The sequence below is a fragment of the Salmo salar genome, chromosome ssa17 (genome assembly GCF_905237065.1).
Source record: "Salmo salar chromosome ssa17, Ssal_v3.1, whole genome shotgun sequence".
NCBI classification, from domain to species: domain Eukaryota; kingdom Metazoa; phylum Chordata; class Actinopteri; order Salmoniformes; family Salmonidae; genus Salmo; species Salmo salar.
In genome coordinates, this window is record NC_059458.1 from 11,512,420 (window position 1) to 11,533,846 (window position 21,427).

The following is a 21,427-nucleotide window of genomic DNA, read 5'->3' on the forward strand; positions in this document are numbered from 1 at the left end:
CAGGCAGGTCCGAGATACTGTTGTGGAGAAGTTTAAAGCCGGATTTGGATACAAAAAGATTTCCCAAGCTTTAAACATCCCAAGGAGCACTGTGCAAGCAATAATATTGAAATGGAAGGAGTATCAGACCACTGCAAATCTACGAAGACCCGGCCGTCCCTCTAAACTTTCAGCTCATACAAGGAGAAGACTGATCAGAGATGCAGCCAAGAGGCCCATGATCACTCTGGATAATCTGCAGAGATCTACAGCTGAGGTGGGAGACTCTGTCCATAGGACAACAATCAGTCGTATACTGCACAAATCTGGCCTTTATGGAAGAGTGGCAAGAAGAAAGCCATTTCTTAAATATTTCCATAAAAAGTGTTGTTTAAAGTTTGCCACTAGCCACCTGGGAGACACACCAAACATGTGGAAGAAGGTGCTCTGGTCAGATGAAACCAAAATCGAACTTTTCGGCAACAATGCAAAATGTTATGTTTGGCGTAAAAGCAACACAGCTCATCACCCTGAACACACCATCCCCAATGTCAAACATGGTGGTGGCAGCATCATGGTTTGGGCCTGCTTTTCTTCAGCAGGGGCAGGGAAGATGGTTAAAATTGATGGGAAGATGGATGGAGCCAAATACAGGACCATTCTGGAAGAAAACCTGATGGAGTCTGCAAAAGACCTGAGACAGGGACGGAGATTTGTCTTCCAACAAGACAATGATCCAAAACATAAAGCAAAATCTACAATGGAATGGTTCACAAATAAACATATCCAGGTGTTAGAATGGCCAAGTCAAAGTCCAGACCTGAATCCAATCGAGAATCTGTGGAAAGAACTGAAAACTGCTGTTCACAAACGCTCTCCATCCAACCTCACTGAGCTCGAGCTGTTTTGCAAGGAGGAATGGGCAAAACTTTCAGTCTCTCGATGTGCAAAACTGATAGAGACATACCCCAAGCGACTTACAGCTGTAATCGCAGCAAAAGGTGGCGCTACAGAGTATTAACTTAAGGGGGCTGAATAATTTTGCACGCCCAATTTTTCAGTTTTTTATTTGTTCAAAAAGTTTGAAATATCCAATAAATTTCGTTCCACTTCATGATTGTATCCCACTTGTTGTTGATTCTTCACAAAAAAATAGTTTTATATCTTTATGTTTGAAGCCTGAAATGTGGCAAAAGGTCGAAAAGTTCAAGGGGGCCGAATACTTTCGCAAGGCACTGTATATACTTTCACCTGTATGCAGATGACACTGTCGTGTATACTATTGCCCCCACAGCTGACCAGGCTCTTTCAGAACTTCATTCTGTCTTTATTGCCCTGCAGACAGCCCTTGTTGAACTGAAATTGGTACTTAATGCAAGTAACATCAAGTATATGTTATTTTCCTAATCACATAAAAATGTATCTGATGATTTATTCATACTTACTTTGGACGGTGCCATCATTGATCATGTCTCCGCCTATAATATATGAGCATCTGGACTGACGAAAAGCTATCTTTCAAAAAGCATGTTGATTAATTAGTTAAGAAATTAAGAATTAAAATAGGCTTCTTCTAGGAAACTCCTTCCTCCTTAATCGTCCACCTCTGCCACCCACGACGACATCCACTTTTCATTCACTCAGCCTATTGAGCAACTGGACCCACTCAAATAGAACTACCGCACTCCTTGATCTCTTTCTTCCCTCTCTCTCTCCAGATTAAATGCTGCAACTAGTGAAGTCCGGCCACCCACCAACCTGCTCGCTCAACCCAATCCCCTCCTCCCTGGAGGGGAAACCATCTTTGGAGACCTTTTCCCATTCCTCACTTCACTCATTAACTCATCCCTGACCACTGACTGCGTCCCCTCTAACTTCAAAATGTCCCGAGTCACTCCTCTCCTCAAGAAACCAACATAGTCAATTAACTAATCACTGATCATAATCTTGATGTGATTGGCCTGACTGAAACATGCCTCAAGCCTGATGAATTTACTGTGTAAATGAGGCATCTCATTTATTTACATGCATCCCGCAAAGGCGTAGGTGTTGCTAACATTTATGACAGCAAATTTAAATTGACCAAAAAAAAATGACTGTGCTTTTGTCTTTTGAGCTTCTAGTCATTAAATCTATGTAACCTACTCAATCACGTTTTATAGCTGCCGTTTACAGGGCCGGATACAGCATTCATCACTGACTCCCCTGCATTCCTGTTGGACCTTGTAGTCATGGCAGATAATATTCACATTTTGGTGACTTTAATATTCACGTGGAAAAGTCCACAGACCCACTCCAAAAGGTTTCCGGAGCCATCATCAACTCAGTGGGGTTTGTCCAACATGTCTCCGGACCTACTCATTGCCACAGTCATACCCTGGATCTAGTTTTGTCCCGTGGAATAAATATTGTGGATCTAAATGTTTTTCCTTAAAATCCAGGACTATCGGACTACCATCTTATTACGTTTGCAATCGCATCAAATAATCTGCTCAGACCCCAACAAAGGATCATCAAGAGCCGTGCTATAAATTCTCGGACAACCCAAAGATTTCTAGATGCCCTTCCAGACTCCCTCCACCTACCCAAGGACGTCGGAGTACAAAAATTGGTTAACCACCTAAGGATCTAAACTTAACCTTGCGTAATACCCTAGATGCAGTCACACCCCTAAAAACAAACAACATTTGTCACAAGAAGTTTACTCGCTGGTATACAGAAAATACCCGAGCCCTGAAGCAAGGTTCCAGAAAATTGGAACAAAAATGGCGCTCTACCAAACTGGAAGTCTTCCGTCTAGCTTGGAAAGACAGTATCATGCAATATCGAATAGCCCTCACTGCTGCTCGATCATCCTATTTCTCCAACTTAATTGAGGGGAATAAGAACAATCCAACATTTATTTTTGATACGGTCACAAAGCTAACTAAAAAGCAGCATTCAACAAGAGAAGACAGCTTTCACTTCAGCAGTGATAAATTCATGAACTTCTTTGATGAAAACTTCATGATCGTTAGAAAGCAAACTACGTACTCCTCTTTGAATCTGCATATTTCTCCAAAGCTCAGTTATCCTGAGTCTGCACAGAACTGCCAAGATCTAGGATCAATGGAGACGCTCAAGTTTTTTAATCCTGTATCTAGACACATTCATGAAAATAGTTATGGCCTCTAAACCGTCAAGCTGCATACTGGACCCTATTCCAACTAAACTACTGAAAGAGATACTTCCTGTGCTTGGCTTTCCTATGTTGAACATAATAAATGGCTCCCTATGCACCGGATGTGTACCAAACTCACTAAAAGTGGCAGTAATAAAGCCTCTCTTGAAAAAGCCAAACCTTGACCTGGAAAGGTTTAAAACTATCGGCCTCTATTGAATCTCCCATACCTCAAAAAAAAATATGAAAACGCTGTTGCGCAGCAACTCACTACCTTCCTAAAGACAAATAATGTATATGAAATGCTTCAGTCTGATTTTCGACCCCATCATAGCACTGAGACTGCACTCATGAAGGTGGTAAATTACATTTTAATGGTTCGTCGGATCAAGGCTCTGCATCTGTCCTCGTGTTCCTAGACCTTAGTGCTGCTTTTGACACCATTGATCACCACATTCTTTTGGAGAGATTAGAAACCCTAATTGGTCTACACCAGGGGTGGGCAATTCCAGTCCTCGAGTGCCTGATTGGTGTCACAGTTTTGCCCCAGCCTCAGCTAACACACCTGACTCCAATAATCACCTAATCATGATCTTCAGTTAAGAATGCAATTTGATTAATCAGCTGTGTTTGCTAGGGATGGAGAAAAAGTGTGATACCAATCAAGAGGACTGGAGTTGCCCACCCCTGGTCGACACGGACAAGTTCTTGCCTGGTTTAGGTCTTATCTGTCAGAAAGATATCAGTTCATCTCTGTGGATGGTTTGTCCTCTGACAAATCAATTGTACGTTTTGGCGTTCCTTAAGTTTCCATTTTAGGACCACTATTGTTTTCACTATATATACACACTACCTCTTGGTGATGTCATTTGGAAACACAATGTCAACATTCATTGCTAGGCAGATGAAACACAGCTGTACAGTTCGATGAAACATGGTGAAGGCCCAAAATTGCCTACCCTGGAAGCATGTGTTTCAGACATAAGGAAGTGCATGGAGGCAATCGTTTTACTTTTAAATTCGGACAAAACAGAGATGCTAGTTCTAGGTCCCAAGAAACAAAGATATCTGCTGTTGAATCTGACAATCTTGATGGTTGTACAGTCGTCTTAAATAAAACAGTGAATGACCTCGGCGTTACTTTGTGCCCTGATCTCTCTTTTGATGGACATATCAATAATATTTCAAGGACGGCTTTTTTCCATCTTCGTAACATTGCAAAAATCTGAAACTTTTTGCCCAGAAATGATGCAGAAAAGCTAATCCATGCTTTTGTCACTTCTAGATTAGACTACTAAATGCTCTAATCTCTGGTTACCCGGATAAAGCAGTAAATAAACTAGTGCTAAACACGGCTGCTAGAATCCTGACTAGAACCTATCACATTACTCCAGTGCTAGCCTCTACATCGGCTTCCTGTTAAGGCTAGTGCTGATTTCAAGGTTTTACTGCTAACCTACAAAGCATTACATGGGCTTGCTCCTACCTATCTCTCTGTTTTGGTCCTGCTTTACATACCTACACCTACACTACGGTCACAAGAAGCAGGCCGCCTCTAAGCAAACAGCTGGAGGCAGGGCTTTCTCCTATAGAGCTCCATTTTTATGGAATGGTCTGCCTATCCATGTGAGGGACTCAGTCTTGACCTTTAAGTCATTACTGAAGACTCATCTCTTCAGTAGGTCCTATGATTGAGTGAATTCTGGCCCAGGGGTGCGAAGGTGAATGGCAAAGTGACGAATCGCCCTTGCTGTCTGCCTGGTCGGCTCCCCTCTCTCCACTGGGATTATCTGCCTCTGACGCTATTACGGGGACTGAGTCACTGGCTTACTAGTGCTCTCCCATGCTGTCCCTAGGAGGGGTGCGTCACTTGAGTGGGTTGAGTCAGACGTGATCTTCCTGTCCGGTTTTGCACCCCCCCGGGCTCATGTGGTGGAGGACATCTTCGTGGGCTATACTTAGCCTTGTCTCAGGGCCAGTAAGTTGGTGGTCTGTTTATCCCTCTAGTGGTGTGGGGGCTGTGCTTTGGCAAAGTGGGTGTGGTTATAAACTGCCTGGTTGGCCCTGTCCGGGAGTATTGTCGGACGGGGCCAGTGTCCCCGGAACCACCCGTCTCAGTCTCTACGCTGCAATAGTACATGTGCCTTGGGGCTAGGGATCATGCCTCAGGTCTACCTGGCCTGATGACTCCTGGGTGTCCCCAGTCCACCTGGTCGTGCTGCTGCTCCAGTTTCAACTATTCTGCCTGCGGTTAGGGAACCCTGACCTGTTCGCCGGACGTTACCTTGTCCCGGACCTGCTGTTCGACTCTCTCGGTCTACCGCACCTGCTGTCTCGACCTCTGAATGCTTGTCTATGAAAAGCCAACTGACATTTACTCCTGAGATACTGACCTGTTGCATCCTCTACAACCACTGATTATTAAATGACCCTGCTGGTCAAACATCTTGAAGAACAATCTGGCCTTAAATGGCCAAGTACTCTTATAATCTCCACCCAGCACAGCCAGAAGAGGACTGGCCACCCCTCAGAACCTGGTTCCTCTCTGGGTTTCTTCCTAGGTTCCTGCCTTTCAAGGGAGTTTTTCCTAGCCACCGTGTTTCCACATCTGCATTGCTTGCTGTTTGAGGTTTTAGGCTGAGTTTCTGTATAGCACTGTGTGACATTTGCTGATCGAAAAAGGGCTTTATAAATACATTTGATTGATTGACTTGACCCCTCTGACTGGTAGCACTTCCTTCTTTTCCAACTCTCTCGCCATCTCCCTCAGAACGATCTTCTTGACCCTATCCAGTCAGGCTTCAAGACGGGTCACTCAACCAATATTGTTCTTCTCTGGGTCACGGAGGCTCTCCGCACTGACTTTCTCTCCTCTGTTCTCATTCTCCTAGATCTATCCACTGCCTTCGACACCATGAACCATCAGATCTTCCTCTTCACCCTCTCAGGGCTGGGCATCTCAGGCTATGCACTCTTGGAGGCCACTCCTATCAGGTGACGTGGAATCTGTGTCTGCACCACGTACTCTCACTACTACTGTCCCCCAGGGCTCGGTTCTAGGCACTCTCCTCTTCTCTCTATACACCAAGTCACTCGGCTCTGTCATATCCTCACATGGTCTCTCCTATCATTGCTATGTGGATGACACTCTACCTTTCTCCTTCCCCCACTTCTGACACCCAGGTGACATCAAGCATCTCTGCGCTGCCTGGCAGATATCTCAGCTTGAATGTCGGCCCACCACCTCAAGCTCTACCTCAACAAGAAAGAGCTGCTCTTCCTCCCGGGGAAGGCCTGCCCGCTCCAAGACCTCTCTATCATGGTTGACAACTGCAGTGTTCCCCTCCCAGAGTGCAAAAAACTTTGGCGTGACCCTTGACAACACCCTGTCGTTCTCTGCAAACGTCAAAGCGGTGGCTCACTCCTGCAGGTTCATGCTCTACAACATCCGTAGAGTACGACCCTACACGCAGGTTCAAATCCAGGCTCGCTATTGGCTGGGCTCCCCGCTTGTGCCATCAAACCCCTGCAACTTACCCAGAACGCTGCAGCCCGCATGATTTTCAACCTTCCCAAGGTCTCCCATGTCATCCCACTCCTCCGCACACTCCACTAGCTTCCAGTCAAAGCTCACATCCACTACAAGACCATGGTATTGCCTACGGAGCAGCAAGAGGAACTGCCCGTCCCTACCTTCAGGCTCTGCTCATTCCCTACACCCCAACCCGAGCACTCTGTTCTGCCACCTCTGGTCTATTGGCCCTCCCACACCCACAGAAGGGCAGCTCCGGCTCAACCCAGTCCAAGATTTTCTCTGTCCTGGCATTTTAATTTGCATGTGAGTTGTAGTTTAATGTGTTTATTGTATTGTGATGTGTATGGTTGAGCCTGAAGGTAGGGAGGGGCAGTTTATCTCGCTGCTCCGTAGGCAATTACCATGTTCTTGTAGTGGATGCGAGCTATACAGAGCTCATCTGGAAAAGAGACCTTGGTCTCAGCATTGACTCCCATTCCAAAAAAATCTTGAATTGAGATTCACAGTAATTGACTATTTGCTTTTATTTGACATTGTATAGTAACAAACTTGTCTCACAATTTTGAGTAGGGATACAATTCCAACCAATTTAGTTTTACTGAGTAGCCTAGAGAAAGCATATTGCAATTCTTTGGGACAGTAGTTCAGAAGACCTGTCAATGACTCCAGCACATTGTCAATAAAAACAGTATGTTTTTATACTGCATTGTCAAAAATACTCTGAAAGGTGGGTTAACAATAAAATACTGTTTCTATCATTGTAGTAGTTCTTTGCTGGCAGCCAGAGCTGATCCTAGGACAGTGATGAAGCGGTGTACGTCACTAAAGGAGTTGTAGAGCGGCACCGGAGCGATGCGCAGAACGTTGGGTTCCCTCATGTCACACTGAGATGGCATGGAGAGAATAGATCAAAACAGCAACAGTCAATTACAAAATATAGATTTTAATCTATGCATGTATACTCATGCGTGAAACACATACATACTGTCCAAAAATATAAACGCAACATGCAACAATTTCGAAGATTTTACTGAGTTACAGTTCATAGTTCATAACCTATGGATTTCACATGACTGGGCAGTGGCGCAGCCATGGGTGGGCCTGGGAGGGCATAGGCCCACCCACTGGGGAGCCAGGCCCAACCAATCAGACTTAGTTTTTTCCCCACAAAAGGGCTTTATTATAGACATAAATACGCCTCAGCACCCTTCCTCTCCCTTCTCAGGTGATCCTGCAGGTAAAGAAGAAGGGTATGGAGGTCCTGGGCTGGGGTGGTTACATGTGGTCTGCGGGTGTTTAATCAGCTTCTTGATATGCCTCACCTGTCAGGCGGATGGATTATCTTGGCAAAGGAGAAATGCTCACTAACAAGGATGTAAATACATTTGTGCACGCAACATTTGAGAGAAATAAGCTTTTTGTGCGTCTGGAAAATGATCTGGAATCTTTTATTTCAGCTCATGAAACCAAGACTTCACATGTTGCGTTTATATTTTGTTCAGCATACATGTTAAGGGCTTGTATTTCGTACCCAAATTAAACGTAAGTCCACGTCTGGACTAAAAAGCATGGTCAATTAATTATTACTTTTTTAAAGTGAATTTGTATTTATTAAAGACAGCGCTTTTTAGTCCAGGCTAGGCTTAATATGGGTCTGGGAAACTCGCCAATACTGTACTACTATTGTATATATGAAGCCACTCACAGCGACGCCCCTCTTCTCCAGCTCCTGGAACACGGCTGCGATGGGGACCGAGAAAGAGAGGGAGAGTTGGCAGCCTCGTTCCTCAGGGTGGGAAGGAGTGATGATATGGACGTAGGGCTTGTGAGGCTGGGCCTTGTCCTTGTTGTAGTAGTGCTGGATCAGACACTCCAAGTAACCCGTCAGAAGTCTGGACTTCTTCCTCAGAGCTGCCATACTGGTCATAGCAAAGACCTGGACGTATTGGCAAAGATTGACAACAAAACAGTTATTGCCAGGGCTGGAATCAATCCCATTTCAATTCAGAAAGTATACAAAATTCCAATTCCAAATTCTCCTACTTGAAAAGCATTGAAGAGCATTTGAGTTTCAGTGTACTTCCTGGATTGACTGGAATAGAAATGCAATTGACCCCAACCCTGGTTATAACAACAGTTACAACCTTTTACAGGTCACTTGTAAACTCCATGATTAGAGAGATGAGTACGAACTTGTTCTAATATTTGCTGTATGAAATCGATATGAAAAACCCAAATTGGTTCCAGTCACCTCTAAACTAGCTTGCAGTGGACACACCAGCAGGACGGGTTGGTTTGATAGCCGAAAGCCACTTATACCAGGTAGCAGATCCATTTCTATGGTAAGAAAAAATGTAGGATGTTCGTGATGAATTCATGTGACTTGACTGAAAGGGTGAAATGAACACGGTATAACCCATTTTCTGTAATACCCTAATATGACCAGGAGATGTCAGTGTAAATCAAGCTACATGGATATCTCTGCTTAGAGACCCGACAATGCCAACTTGAAGCAACATTCTGTAATGTGTCCCAGTATAGGGAATAAAATGAGAACATGGATCACAAATATGTTGATACCATTATCCATGCGGAACCTTGTTTTCAAGTTATGTCCCCACCATCCCGTGAGCCTGAGAGAGAAAGTAACAAGTAGTTAAAACACAAGAGTCCACACGTAATATGAACACACATCTGAGCTGTACTGCACTGTCATACTCACGCAGGCTTGACTGTATGTGCATTCTTCTCATGGATAAAGGCTCCAGCCAGTCCACCAGCTCCAGAATTCACATACTACACATGAATACAAATAACTCTGTCAACACATTGCATAGTTTGTCTGCCGTATTATCTACAGCATTCAAGACCAAGGATAATCTACAATATTTGAAAATGGGCATCGATAACTGCAAGAAAATCATCGTTGGCAATATTAAGCTAGAACAAGTCCATTTCTACCCCACATATTGTGGTCTTCCTGTGTCAGCAGGTGTTGGACAGGAAACAGAGTGAAGCCACTGCCAGCAGTTCATTTGCCCTTGATTTCTCCACACAAACCCCCAATGCTGACCTTGTAGGAGCACCAGCAGGCAAAGTCCACTCCCCAGTCATGCAGCTTCAGCTCTGCATTGCCCACTGCGTGTGCACAGTCGAATCCAACGTAGCAGCCCTATGGCAAGAGCAAAAACGCACGGTCATGCCAGATGCTAAGGGCAGCAGGCCGGAGCTGTGCAGTCAGGACGCATCAGAGGCGGTTCATCGGCGTGTCTGAGTGTTTGTTTGCGTGTGTGTCTTTTTAAGATAAACTTCAGAAATGATTCATGTATTCCTAGTGGGGGTATTATCGTGCGGATCATTAGGACTAAGTCTGGTTGTTTTGATTGCCCTGCTAAATGTTACAGAAGGAAGGCTTCCCCCTGTGTGTGTGTGTGTGGTTTGACATCTCCTGAGTGTCATCATTTATATTTCCTTGTCAACACACTGCTGTTTATTTGACAAATGTCATTCTCAGCATGGAGTGAATTTGAATGGGCGTCATACACTTGCATGAGGTGAATGCAGACAAACCCTGCGAGCCAATCACGTCAAATTGTTACTCATCCCTGACAACAGAGGACGCTGTTGGAGCAGCTGTTGTCAGACAAAATGCTTTTTTGTTTTAAATAACATGCTTCATTACCTCAAAAGCAAATGTTAATAACAACATTACACAATAGAAGCATGATGAAATAACTTGACTATACACAGTGGATACAATGGCCATTATCCATTATAAATAGGGGTTGAATTAGGAATTCAGAGGAGCCCCTCTAAACATAACCCTAGCTTCATGTCCACATCCCTGTTCAACTCTAACATCAACCCTAACTTCATGTCCACATCCCAGTTCAACCCTAGCTTCATGTCCACCTTGGTTTCTCCTATTTTTTCCTTCAAAACCTTAAATTGCTGGAGTTTGGCTCCGTCTGTTTCTCCTTTTGACCCAATGTGCAGGAGCCTGGTTCCTGGTAGCTCCAGACCCAAGTTCTTTCATTTGGCTTTTTTTTTATTCTACAGATAACAGCCAGAACAGGTAGAGGGCAGAACACACGGATCAAAATTAGAGGGCAGGTAGAGGGCAGATCACCCACCAAATTAAACCCACCACAACCCCCCCATGCTCTAACAGAGCCCCAACCCAAAACCAGACTTATTTAAGCAGACATGATATACATTGAGTAATATAATCAAATAGTAAAAAAATTAAGATCTAAGAAAAAAGTATTAAATAATTATACAAATTCGGGTTGGTTTATGGAGTTAGCTGGGTGAAATTAGCTGGTCCATGTCTTCTGCCAAGGATAGGAAAGGTTGCCAGATATTAGAAAATGTAATTGCAGATCCCCTAACGGAGTAGCATATTTTCTCTAGCTTGAGATGTTGCATAACTTCCTTTATCCAATGGTTAAAAGTAGAAGGAAACCCATCCTTCCACTCAAATAGAAGACATCTAGCTAGAAGAAAAGTAAAATGCCAGTATGTGGCCCATAGAACTGTTTAGAGGGGCCTCCTGTGGTGCCACTCCATAGAACTGTTTAGAGGGGCCTCCTGTGGTGGCACTCCATAGAACTGTTTCGATGGGCCTCCTGTGGGGCCTCCTGTGGTGCCACTCTGAATAATGCAAAAAAAGCCAGAAGGTTCTATAGGACTCTCCAGTATCTTAGAAAACATCTCAAAAATTGATATCCAGAAATGTCAATTTCGAGCCTGCCCAAAACGTGTAATAAAGAAGCAGGAGTCTGCATACATCGGTCACTAGTGGGATCTATTTCTGGTCTAATCTTGGATGATTTTGCCTTTGACCAAATGCAGCCGATGAACTATTTTAAATTGAATCACAGCATGTCTTAGACATAGCAGAATGTATTCTCTGAAGCATACTCTGCCAAGTTTCGTCTGAAAGTTGTCCGCCTAAATCCTCTTCCCATTGGTTCTTGAAAGAGTTCAGGAAATCCAGATTGTGCGAGTTTAATAACGTATAGATAAAGCTTATGCCCCCTTTGATATGAGGGTTCACTTTAAAAATAGAATCTAGAAGGGAGGTAGGTGGGCGTGACTCCGGCCCAATTGAACCACTGATTATAAACAAAAGACTTCACTTCTTTGTCGCAATGTAGTGACAGTATCACAGTTGACACCAGAGGGCAGTGTTACTCTCTTGACCGTCTTAAATTGAACCTTCATAAAACACCATCCAGATCATGTTTGTGTACCCTCTAAGAAGGCATGGGATCATAAAATAGATTCAGCCGCGGGCCGATTTTTTTTCTTGAGCGGCGAGTCAGGCCGGAACATAATTACAAATCATTTGTAGACTACAAATTGACCGCAAGAAGCCCAAATAGAGATAATACTTGACAAAAACATTATTCGTCCGTCGGACTGCCAGATGGTGAAGCGTGATTCATCACTCCAGAGAACACGTTCTCACTCAGTCCAACGGCAGCGAGCTTTATACCACTCCAGTCGACGCTTGGCATTGCACATGGTGATCTTAGGCTTGTGTGCTGCTACTTGGCCATGGAAACCCATTTCATGAAGCTCCCGACAAACAGTTATTGTGCTGATGTTGCTTCCAGAGGCAGTTTGGAACTTGGTAGTGAGTGTTGCAACCAAGGACAGACAATTTTTACGCACTTCAGCACTCGTCGGTCCCATTCTGTGCGCTTGTGTGGCCTACCACTTTGCGGCTGAGCCGTTGTTGCTCGTAGACATTTCCACTTCACAATAACAGAATGGGGCATCTCTAGCAGGGCAGAAATTTGACGAACTAGGCCTCCCGAATGGCGCAGCGGTCTAAGGCACTGCATCGCAGTGCTAGCGTCATCACTACAGATGCGGGTTCGATACCAGGCCGTGTCGCGACCAGGAGACGGCACACAATTGGCCCAGCTTCGTCCGGGTTAGGGGAGGGTTTGGCCGACCGGGATGTCCTCTAGCGACTCCTGTGTCGGGCCAGGCGCATGCACGCTGAGACGGTCGCAAGGTGTATGGCATTTCCTCCGACACAATGGTGCGGCTGGCTTCCATGTTAAGAGAGCAGTCTGTCAAGAAGCAGTGCGGCTTAGCGGGTCGTGTTTCAGAGGACGCATGGCTCTCGACCGTCGCCTCTCCCGACTCCATACGGGAGTTGCAGCAATGGGACAAGGTTAACTACCAATTGGATATCACGAAATTGGTGAGAAAAAGAGGTAAAAAAAATATGACGGTGCCACGACGTTAGTCATTGAGCACTTCAGTAAGGCCATTCTACTGCCAATTTGTGTCTATGGAGATTGCATGGCCGTGTGCTCGATTTTATACATGTCAGCAATAGGTGTGGCTGAAATAGCCATATCCACTCATTTGAAGGGGTGTCCACATACGTTTGTATATACAGCGGGTGGTGAAGGGGGTGTTATGGAACCCTGCTCTAAGGGGATTTGTAAAGGGTTTAGAAGTAGTATCTAGACAATCAAGAATGAATTCAAACGTTGAAATAACATTTCCCAAAAAGACCCACCCCTTTAAAAACACAAATGTTAGGGTCTCAGTGCAGGCGAGAAAAAGACACTAAGCAGTGGTTCTAAAGTAGTCCTTTTACCTTCTTCTGCCCTGCTTTAGTGATGGCGGCCATATCAAAGAGCTGTCCGGTGTAGTACTGCACTCCACTGAACAGAACCACAGCAATGGAATCTCCCTCCTTTTCTATCGTGTCCAGAATGTCCTCTGTTCTCAGCACCTCCTCGCCCTGACGGGTAGAAAACACGGCAGTTGGTCAGGGTATATAAATCTCACTTTTAATTACTGTTAATAAACTCTTTCTCAACACTCAATTTAACTCTTTATACTCAATGTCCTTGGGTACCTTGAAAGGTGCAAATAAAAGTTATCCTTTAAGTCCTATCGCCCCAAAAGGGATTACAGAAAAAAAAACGACTACTTTACCGGTCTGGGCTTCATCAGCAGCATGCTCTCCTTAGGGTCATATCCTTTCAACTGGATCTGAGATTCCACAGCATACTGAAGAAATCACACACGATGAACATGGTAAAAAAACAGTGGGTCAATTTACCCCACTCTCCTCCACCAACACAGAGACAACAGATACAATGTGGTGGGAATAAGAACAGTGGACTATTCTATTACGACAGGATAAATGATGAAGAGTAGGTCCTGCACACTCAAGTATTATACAACCGTCAAAGATCTTTTTAGGGCAAAAACAATGAATTATGGTTGAAATGCAGTTGAAGAATGCAAATGGCTTTGAACACAAAATGACCTGCAGTCATTACGCCAACATCCTGTAGGTTTAAAACAAGTTCTGTGTCGTTGGAATTACTCACATGGTCTGAGGGGAAAGCCTTGTCCTCAAGAAGGATTTTGTGACGTTTTGCTGTAGGTTTGTAAAAAGACAGCTGCAAAGCAAATGTATAACATGTTGTTTATGTAAAGTCTCGGTATAATAATGTATGTCACGTTGGAGATTTGTATAAAAGTTTGACATTATCTTACCAGCAGAATATGCAGATTAACCGTTAACCCGTTCATCAAGGCAACCTCCTCAGCTTTAGCCCCTGTTCGCACGTACGCAAACACAGGCGTGATTTAATTCCCATTGCTCTGACATAACTTTAGAACACCTTTTTACCTAATAGCATTTAAGCAATCAAAACCTACATTTTCCACACTACATTTTCAGCACAAAAAAAGACATCCTAGGAGCATAACGGCCTTCAGTTGTTTGGTTTGGCTGTACTTTGCTCACTGCAAAAGATGGCACAATGCCAGGGTGCAATTACCTTTTAAAACCAGTCACAGATAGGAGGTCTCTGTCATGAATCATCAACAGCCAGACAGAACGATAATTAGCTATCAGAATTACCTGACAATTTAACCATGAACGTTATGAGAGCTGGAGATTACAGGCTTTTAACAGTGCTGTGTGAAAAAGGGAACCATGACGACCGTGTGTATTGGATCCCTTTGGTCGCATATCAGTGCAAAACGCCTGTAAAGGTGCCGACATGCATCGTTAAATAGCCCCATCTCAGCCCTGGCTCATGTTAACTGTTATGATCATACAACTAACATAGAATGTCGAATGGTAAGGCATTGTATTTGATAATGCATTGGACATGTGTTATTGTATGAACTTACCAACCACATTTGCCATGAGTTCCTCTATATTGTTCTCCGCCCAGGCCCAAGGTCGAGAGCCTTGCAAATGGCCATGAACCCCCCTGTAAAACAGAACACAGAGAAACATTAAAACAATGCTCACCGCTACAAGGATAGGATACACATTTCACAGATAAAAGTTAGGACAATTACATTAAAAGAGAACGGTTCATGGGGGGGACTTGTCATCCTCGAACGACCATTACTGTACTTGAAATAGTTGACTAAAACTTTAGCTGAGCTGATTCAGTGTCATAAAGCAGACATTGGGGGGGAAACGTTGGGGGAACAACTTACATTTTAGCCCATTTATCCAACTCCTCATCAATGTACTTCTTGGCCATTTTGGGCTGGAGGCCAAGTGAGTTCCCCACAAAGTAAATGCATTCCTTGGTGCCATCCACAAGTGTAAGGTCAGCTAGGGTAACATTAACAGTGCATTAGCACAATCGATCCACACATTTGCACTGAGAAGCTTCCCTGCATTGTTCAAGTCATGGCATACTTCTTGGCCCCAGAAAGAGGCTTTGTTATACAGTTGAAGAATATGTCATTGAAATGATTCAACTTTCAAACACTTAGCTAAATGAAAGTGCTTAGTCATGCCCTTTATTCAGCTCAACCCAAATTTTGTAAGCATCTCTCTTCCAGCTGCAATATCTTCCGACCACATTATACCTGACCAGGCAGGCCGTTTCCTCACTGTATGTAGGATCTCGTAGACCTACATGTATAGGCAGGCCATTTTGGTGATTTCTGGTATAACTTACCATCAAAATAAATAAATCCCAGGACATTTTCAGACTCATTCAGCAGTTTTTACCTGATTAAGTACAATAGCATTGGAAATTAATTTTTGAAATTTCCATTTACACTACTGTTCAAAAGTTTGGGGTCACTTAGACATTTCCTTGTTTTTTTTTTTTTAAAGAAAAGCACATTTTTTGGTCCATTAAAATAACATCAAATTGATCAGAAATACAGTGTAGACATTGTTAATGTTGTAAATGACTATTGTAGCTGGAAATGGCAGATTTTTTCTTTCAAAAACAAGGACATTGCTAATGACCCCAAACTTTTGAAAGGTAGTGTATATTCCTGAAGCTTACGGTGAAAATGATGCTGTCGCTACTTCTTGATGACAAGACATTGATAAATAGCCCAACGTCAAGACCGTTTTAAAGTGTCCAAATCAATAACCAATATGCAGAAACAGTTTGTGATATATTGAAAACCTATAATCTACACATAGTGCCATGAAAAATCATTTGCCCCCTTATGCCACACCCAATTCCCCTGTGTGAAAAATTAATTGTCCCCGTACACTCAATAACTACTTGTACTGACAGGTTGAAAACATGGCAGTTGATCAGGGGACATAAATGTCAATTTTAATAAATGTTAATAAAAGATTTCTCAACACTCAATTTCACTCTGTTAGTGTCCATGGGTATCATCTCATCCAAAAAGTTGACTCCAGTTTGCCAAAAAGCACCTGGATGATCATCAAGACTGTTCCATGGACAGAAGAGTCAAAAGTATACCTTTTTGGATGACAAGGGTCCCATTATACCTGGTGAAAACCAAACACTGCATTCCACAGTAAGAACCTTAAATCAACAGTCAAGCATGGTGGTGGTAGTGTGATGGTTTGGGGATGCTTTGCTGTAATAAAACTAACAAAGTATTTACAAGCAAAACCAGCCAAGATGACCATTTGTTCTTCACCTGTGGACTGTGACTTAATAGAAGAACCATGAATTCGGCTCTGTATCAGAGAATTCTACAGGAGAATGTCAGGCCATCTGTCGGTGAGCTGAAGCTCAGCTGGGTCATGCAGCAAGACAATGATCCAAAACGCACAATCAAGTCTGCATCAAAATGGTTAAAATGCAACAAATTAGAAGTTTTGGAATGGCCTAGTCAAAGTCCAGACCTAATTCCAATTGAGATGTTGTGGCAGGACTTGAAACGAGCAGTTCATGCTTAAAACCCCACAAATGTTGCTGAGTCAAAGCAGTTCTGCATGTAAGAGTGGGCCACTTGAAACTACCACAACTCAAAAAACATCACTGCTTAGAGGACAACCTGCAGTACAGTCAGATACATTTTGGAATGTTGAATTTTGATACAGGGGTCACCAAAACAGAAAGAGAAACAGCAACACTGGTTTTAGGGCTCCCTAGTGGTGCAGTGGTCTAAGGCACTGCATCTCAGTGCAAGAGGTGTTCGAATCCAGGCTGTATCACATCCGGTCGTGATTGGGTGTCCCATAGGCTGGGCCACAGTTGGCCCAGCGTCGTCTGGGTTTAGCAGGATTAGGTCGTCATTGTAAATAAGAATTTGTTCTTAACTGACTTTCCTTGTTAAATAATGGTTAAATAAAATGTTTAAAAATCCCTCCGATCAATCACTCGTATCGATTATCACGTTTAAACTATTTGCGCAAGAGGGGGGAGATGAGGTTGCACGTCCTGTTAAAAATAACACCGCTCAAAAACCACACAGAACATGGTCTACATCACTGGTTAGAGGACAATTTGTAGAAAATCAGCTAGCTACATTTTGAAGTGTTGCATTTTGTTTCAAGTGGTTCGCGAACGTGGTAAGTGTAATGCAACACTTTTTTTGTTAATCACTTCCATCGATATCACGCTGAAATCAATAGAACAGGGCGCAAACGTTTGGGAAGTAGCGCCGTTTAAACTAACACGACTCAAAGGCCAACACGGAAACTTAACCTATACACGGTTGGTTAGACAAGAGCGTGTAGAAAGAAGGCTTATACCTATGTTTTGCAATGGCGGATGTTGATTTTAGGAGGCTGCCGTCGTGGAAAAGGGAACAAACAATTAAAATACTTTTTCTGTTAGTAAACGTCAACGAATCACAACCCACCATAGGATATCAACAGTACAAAACTAAAGCTATTGATATGTTTTCGGCAATTGATTTTGTGTCATGTTGACTATAGAACTGTTATACTAACATCACCAATCTGAGGTAAAAAGCATGTGGAATTACCTCCAATTCGATGCGGTCAAAACGTCAGTTTGTGTAATGTAGTAACACATACTGTCCACATCATGGAAAGCAGAGTAATATACATTAATTAGATATGGAAAAATTATTAGCCATCTTAATTTAGGATGATAGTAAATTTGGCAAAACAATTAAATACCTTAATTTAGAATGATAGTAAATTAAGCAAACTCACAGATGCTTTCAATAATCACATACAGTATATTTCTCACTAGTTTAAACATTTAAAAAAAAGCCCTTGTGCACAATTTAACTGGGTGCTCTAGAAAGAGTTCCCAATAGTGACTATACGGCAGCTCATTCCTACCACTTACTTGGGGCAAGCAAGGCTCGTTGTAGCCAGAAAAACTCCGGCCACAAGTTAGTAAAGGCTAGAGGTTTTCCTACACATAAGATAATAGTATAATGACACTCCACGGACTGCTATAGGGAGAAGCAACTAGCCAGTGCATCAAAAGCCTGCATAACATTAAAAAGCATAAAATGCCTGCTTGCCATTTTACTTACAAGGAGGGAGTTCTGCAACTTTGGGTAATAGAAACTGTTCACGCAGATGCTTTAGTTCGTCGTGATTGTCCAGATATGTGGCTACTTCATTCGATGTCTGGCTGCATCCCAGCAGAGTAGAGACACGCTCCAGAACCTTGCGCGGAGAGATGGCGTCAAATGGGTCCATTACTGAAGTTGAAAAAAGGAAAATTATTTAGAGTAATATGCAATTTACAAATAGTTCTCAAACAAAGCTAGTCCTACAGTATATACTATCTACACAGGCTATATACCCACCTCAAATGTTTTGACAGGTTGGCTAAATTACATTTACGCACGCACGAAACCACTGCCTGCGTTCCAAAGTTCAATATATTAAATTATGACAATTCAAAGTGGAGAAACAATTAAATAATTAGGTAATTACCAGATAAAGCAAGTATTTCCAATTTCAGTTGAATATATCCCAGTCTCTTTCACCCGTTTGAGAGTTAAAATGGACACATTCACAAGTGCTCTTTCACCCCTATGTAAATATCCGAAGTTAGCTAATCATTGACCTCAAAGATATCACTGGTGAGGTTGACTTCATTGATTCCAGCCTAGGCTACTACATGTCATTTTCTAGCTTTTATTATCGATACTGTAAACAACAACTGCAACAAATATGGGTGAAGAAGAGGCACTATGTAGATCTACTTCCTTTATAGACCTACTTCCTTTATAGACTGTCATGAGTTATTTTTCATTACAGCCTATACTCTGTTCGTACTTTCGATTGGGCAGAGGGACGTGGTGACCGGAGGAACACCGTTGCTTGTATCTAATTGGTTGACTAGACCTCTAGTCAACATGTCGCGAAAATTCTAACTTTTCTCTTGGACAGGGCACAAAATAACTCGCTCTAGAGGAGACAGGGGTCAGGTACGGCGCCAGGATTTTCTCTCTCCAGGTGCTAAGGAGGGGCTTGACCAATACGTGGGGGTGCTAAGAAAATAGACGACTTTCATGACTATTTACAAGTGCATTTAATCCATATGCATAACCAGACAACTGTGCATTGGTAATACTGTTTCGGGTGAAATGGCTATCACAACGTCAGAAATGAAATGAATAATATCCAAAGTGCAGCCACAACGAGAAGTGCAATGCATTTAACCTATGCCTGTTAACTGTGCACACACTTGTAAAACGAATTGGCTATCATCACAATCTTAGTGATTGTATTTCTATTGCATACAAAAAAATAACTTGTTGGCCGACGATATACATGCGTCCTGCTGTGCATTGGTTATACTGTTACGGATTAAATGTCTATCACGTCAGAAATGGAAAGGAATAATATCCAGTGCAACCACAACGAGAAGTGGAATGCGTCTTCTTCCATCCAGATCCGCGCGATTGAATCATGTTCCCACCACCGGACAGGGGCACTCTGTCAATAAATAAAAGGCCTTTCAGTTACTCACCAAGTGTTGTTTTATAGAAGGACGATGCGGCTGTTGTTGTGGTTCAGTGCAAACGGGTCTATAATCTTCTGGTCATCCAGGGCCTTGGTTCTCTCTGCTTGTATGGACATGGCAGACAATGGTTCTGAGTCGAGGGTTTAACCCAGTATTTCATTCTGTATATCATGATGCGTGTACTTAGCATTTCTAGTATTATCTGAGATTTTTCTGTGCAACTGTTTTGTCGAATTTGCCTATGACCTGTAAAAGTTCAAGGAAGTTTCCCTGGTTGACAGCCATGTAATTGTCTATGTCTCCTCTCTGTGAAAGTCCCTGGTATGCAGTGTAACGCAATGACTCCACTGCTCTCATACACTCTCTGTTCTCTCGGACTAGTTTCGAATGTCCATCGCTTAGAGCATTGCATATTGTTGAGCCAGACTCTTTCTGAATAGTCTACTCATTCCACGCTGTCATTGCATATTTATGCTCCACACTAGCATTGTGTGTCAGGAACGAACTTGTCCCCTTCTTCCAGTTCTTCTGGTAGCCAGCGAGGGTAAATGCCGCCTTCTCTCCACCATGGTTTCCTGGACGTTGAAAGTGGCGGCATGCAAAGCAGAAAGCACGGTCCTTTTGAAATAGAATATTCCAGCCATGTGTAATCCTCATACCATCTAAGATTGAAGTAGCGATCCTGCTGTCCAACTTTTGTGGCTGGATAACGCCGAAGAAGAGGGCGCCTTGGTTCTTCAACAGGTGACTGGTTTAAATCAGAGGGAGCGGTGGCTAGCAGCGACGAACTGCTCTGGTGCTCCCTCACGTCGTGGCTCACGAGTTTCTCTCTCCGACTCATCTTTCTTATCTCCCTCTTCTTTGGGCCCCTCGGAGACAGGGTCTGGATTTTCTACCCGACACTCTTCTCTTGATCAGAAAACGGTCCATCGCAACGGGGCGAAATGGCGACTAGCTATGTAAAAGTTAGCTCACATAACGTAGCCTAACGTGCGCGAGCAGATAGAGAATGAAGTCAATAACGTGATCCACCTTTCTTACAAGTTTACAAGAGACAACACAATGCTTAATATTCCTACTTATTAGTGTACTATGGTATTCCATGGCAAGCTGGTGGAAGTCTCCTGGTGGTGCCTATGTAGCCTGTCAGTCTATAGGAGTTGAGTGTTACCTATTTCCCATCTTCATTCATAGTGGACATTTCCTCTGCCAGTCTTAATAGTTAATGAATAGAAGGAATCAGCACTGAGCCTACAGGGAGCTCCATTATCAATTTAGAGAGAGGAATCTCAGCACCATGAAGAGCAAGACAACGTTACTATATTGAATAATATCTCAACTCCAATCCTCCTTCACCACATTTCCCTTGCTCTTATCCATCTTTAAGATTACCACTGACATACAGTACCACAGGAGAAAACTTACATCATACAGTAGCTATGTTGAAAGAGCTGTTTTTCAAATTCATGGGCAGGAAACATAGATGTAACCCAGACTTAATCTATACTGATTTAGCTATTCAAAAGCAAAATACTAATAAAAAGATTTAAACAA

The 21,427-nt window shown here is 43.2% G+C and overlaps 1 protein-coding gene across 2 annotated transcripts; it reads right to left on the reverse strand.

The window, feature by feature from the left end:
- Positions 1-7,180: 7,180 nt before the first annotated feature.
- On the reverse strand, positions 7,181-19,143 carry kynu (kynureninase). 2 transcript variants are annotated; one of them, XM_014151602.2, is made up of 14 exons: positions 18,838-19,143; positions 18,429-18,599; positions 15,177-15,297; positions 14,859-14,941; positions 14,214-14,275; positions 14,045-14,116; positions 13,644-13,718; positions 13,300-13,446; positions 9,748-9,846; positions 9,397-9,470; positions 9,255-9,307; positions 8,926-9,011; positions 8,380-8,610; positions 7,181-7,558 (listed from the first exon to the last, which is right to left on the reverse strand). In XM_014151602.2, exons 2-14 carry the CDS (start codon positions 18,595-18,597, stop codon positions 7,430-7,432), a joined length of 1,401 nt encoding a protein of 466 aa, XP_014007077.1. In that variant the 5' UTR covers positions 18,598-18,599; positions 18,838-19,143; the 3' UTR covers positions 7,181-7,429. The 2 variants fall into 2 exon arrangements, 1 of the variants encoding a protein (XP_014007077.1); XR_001321707.2 differs by lacking the exon at positions 8,926-9,011.
- Positions 19,144-21,427: the final 2,284 nt, after the last annotated feature.

Coding starts and splice junctions, on each gene's coding strand:
- kynu (XM_014151602.2), bottom strand. CDS start 18,597: ATGGACCCATTTGACGCCATCTCTCCGCGCAAGGTTCTGGAGCGTGTC. Junction 9,471..9,747: donor CCTGCTGGTGCTCCTACAAG/GTCAGCATTGGG, acceptor ATTCATGTGTAG/TATGTGAATTCTGGAGCTGG. Junction 9,012..9,254: donor AAGGTTCCGCATGGATAATG/GTATCAACATAT, acceptor TTCTTACCATAG/AAATGGATCTGCTACCTGGT.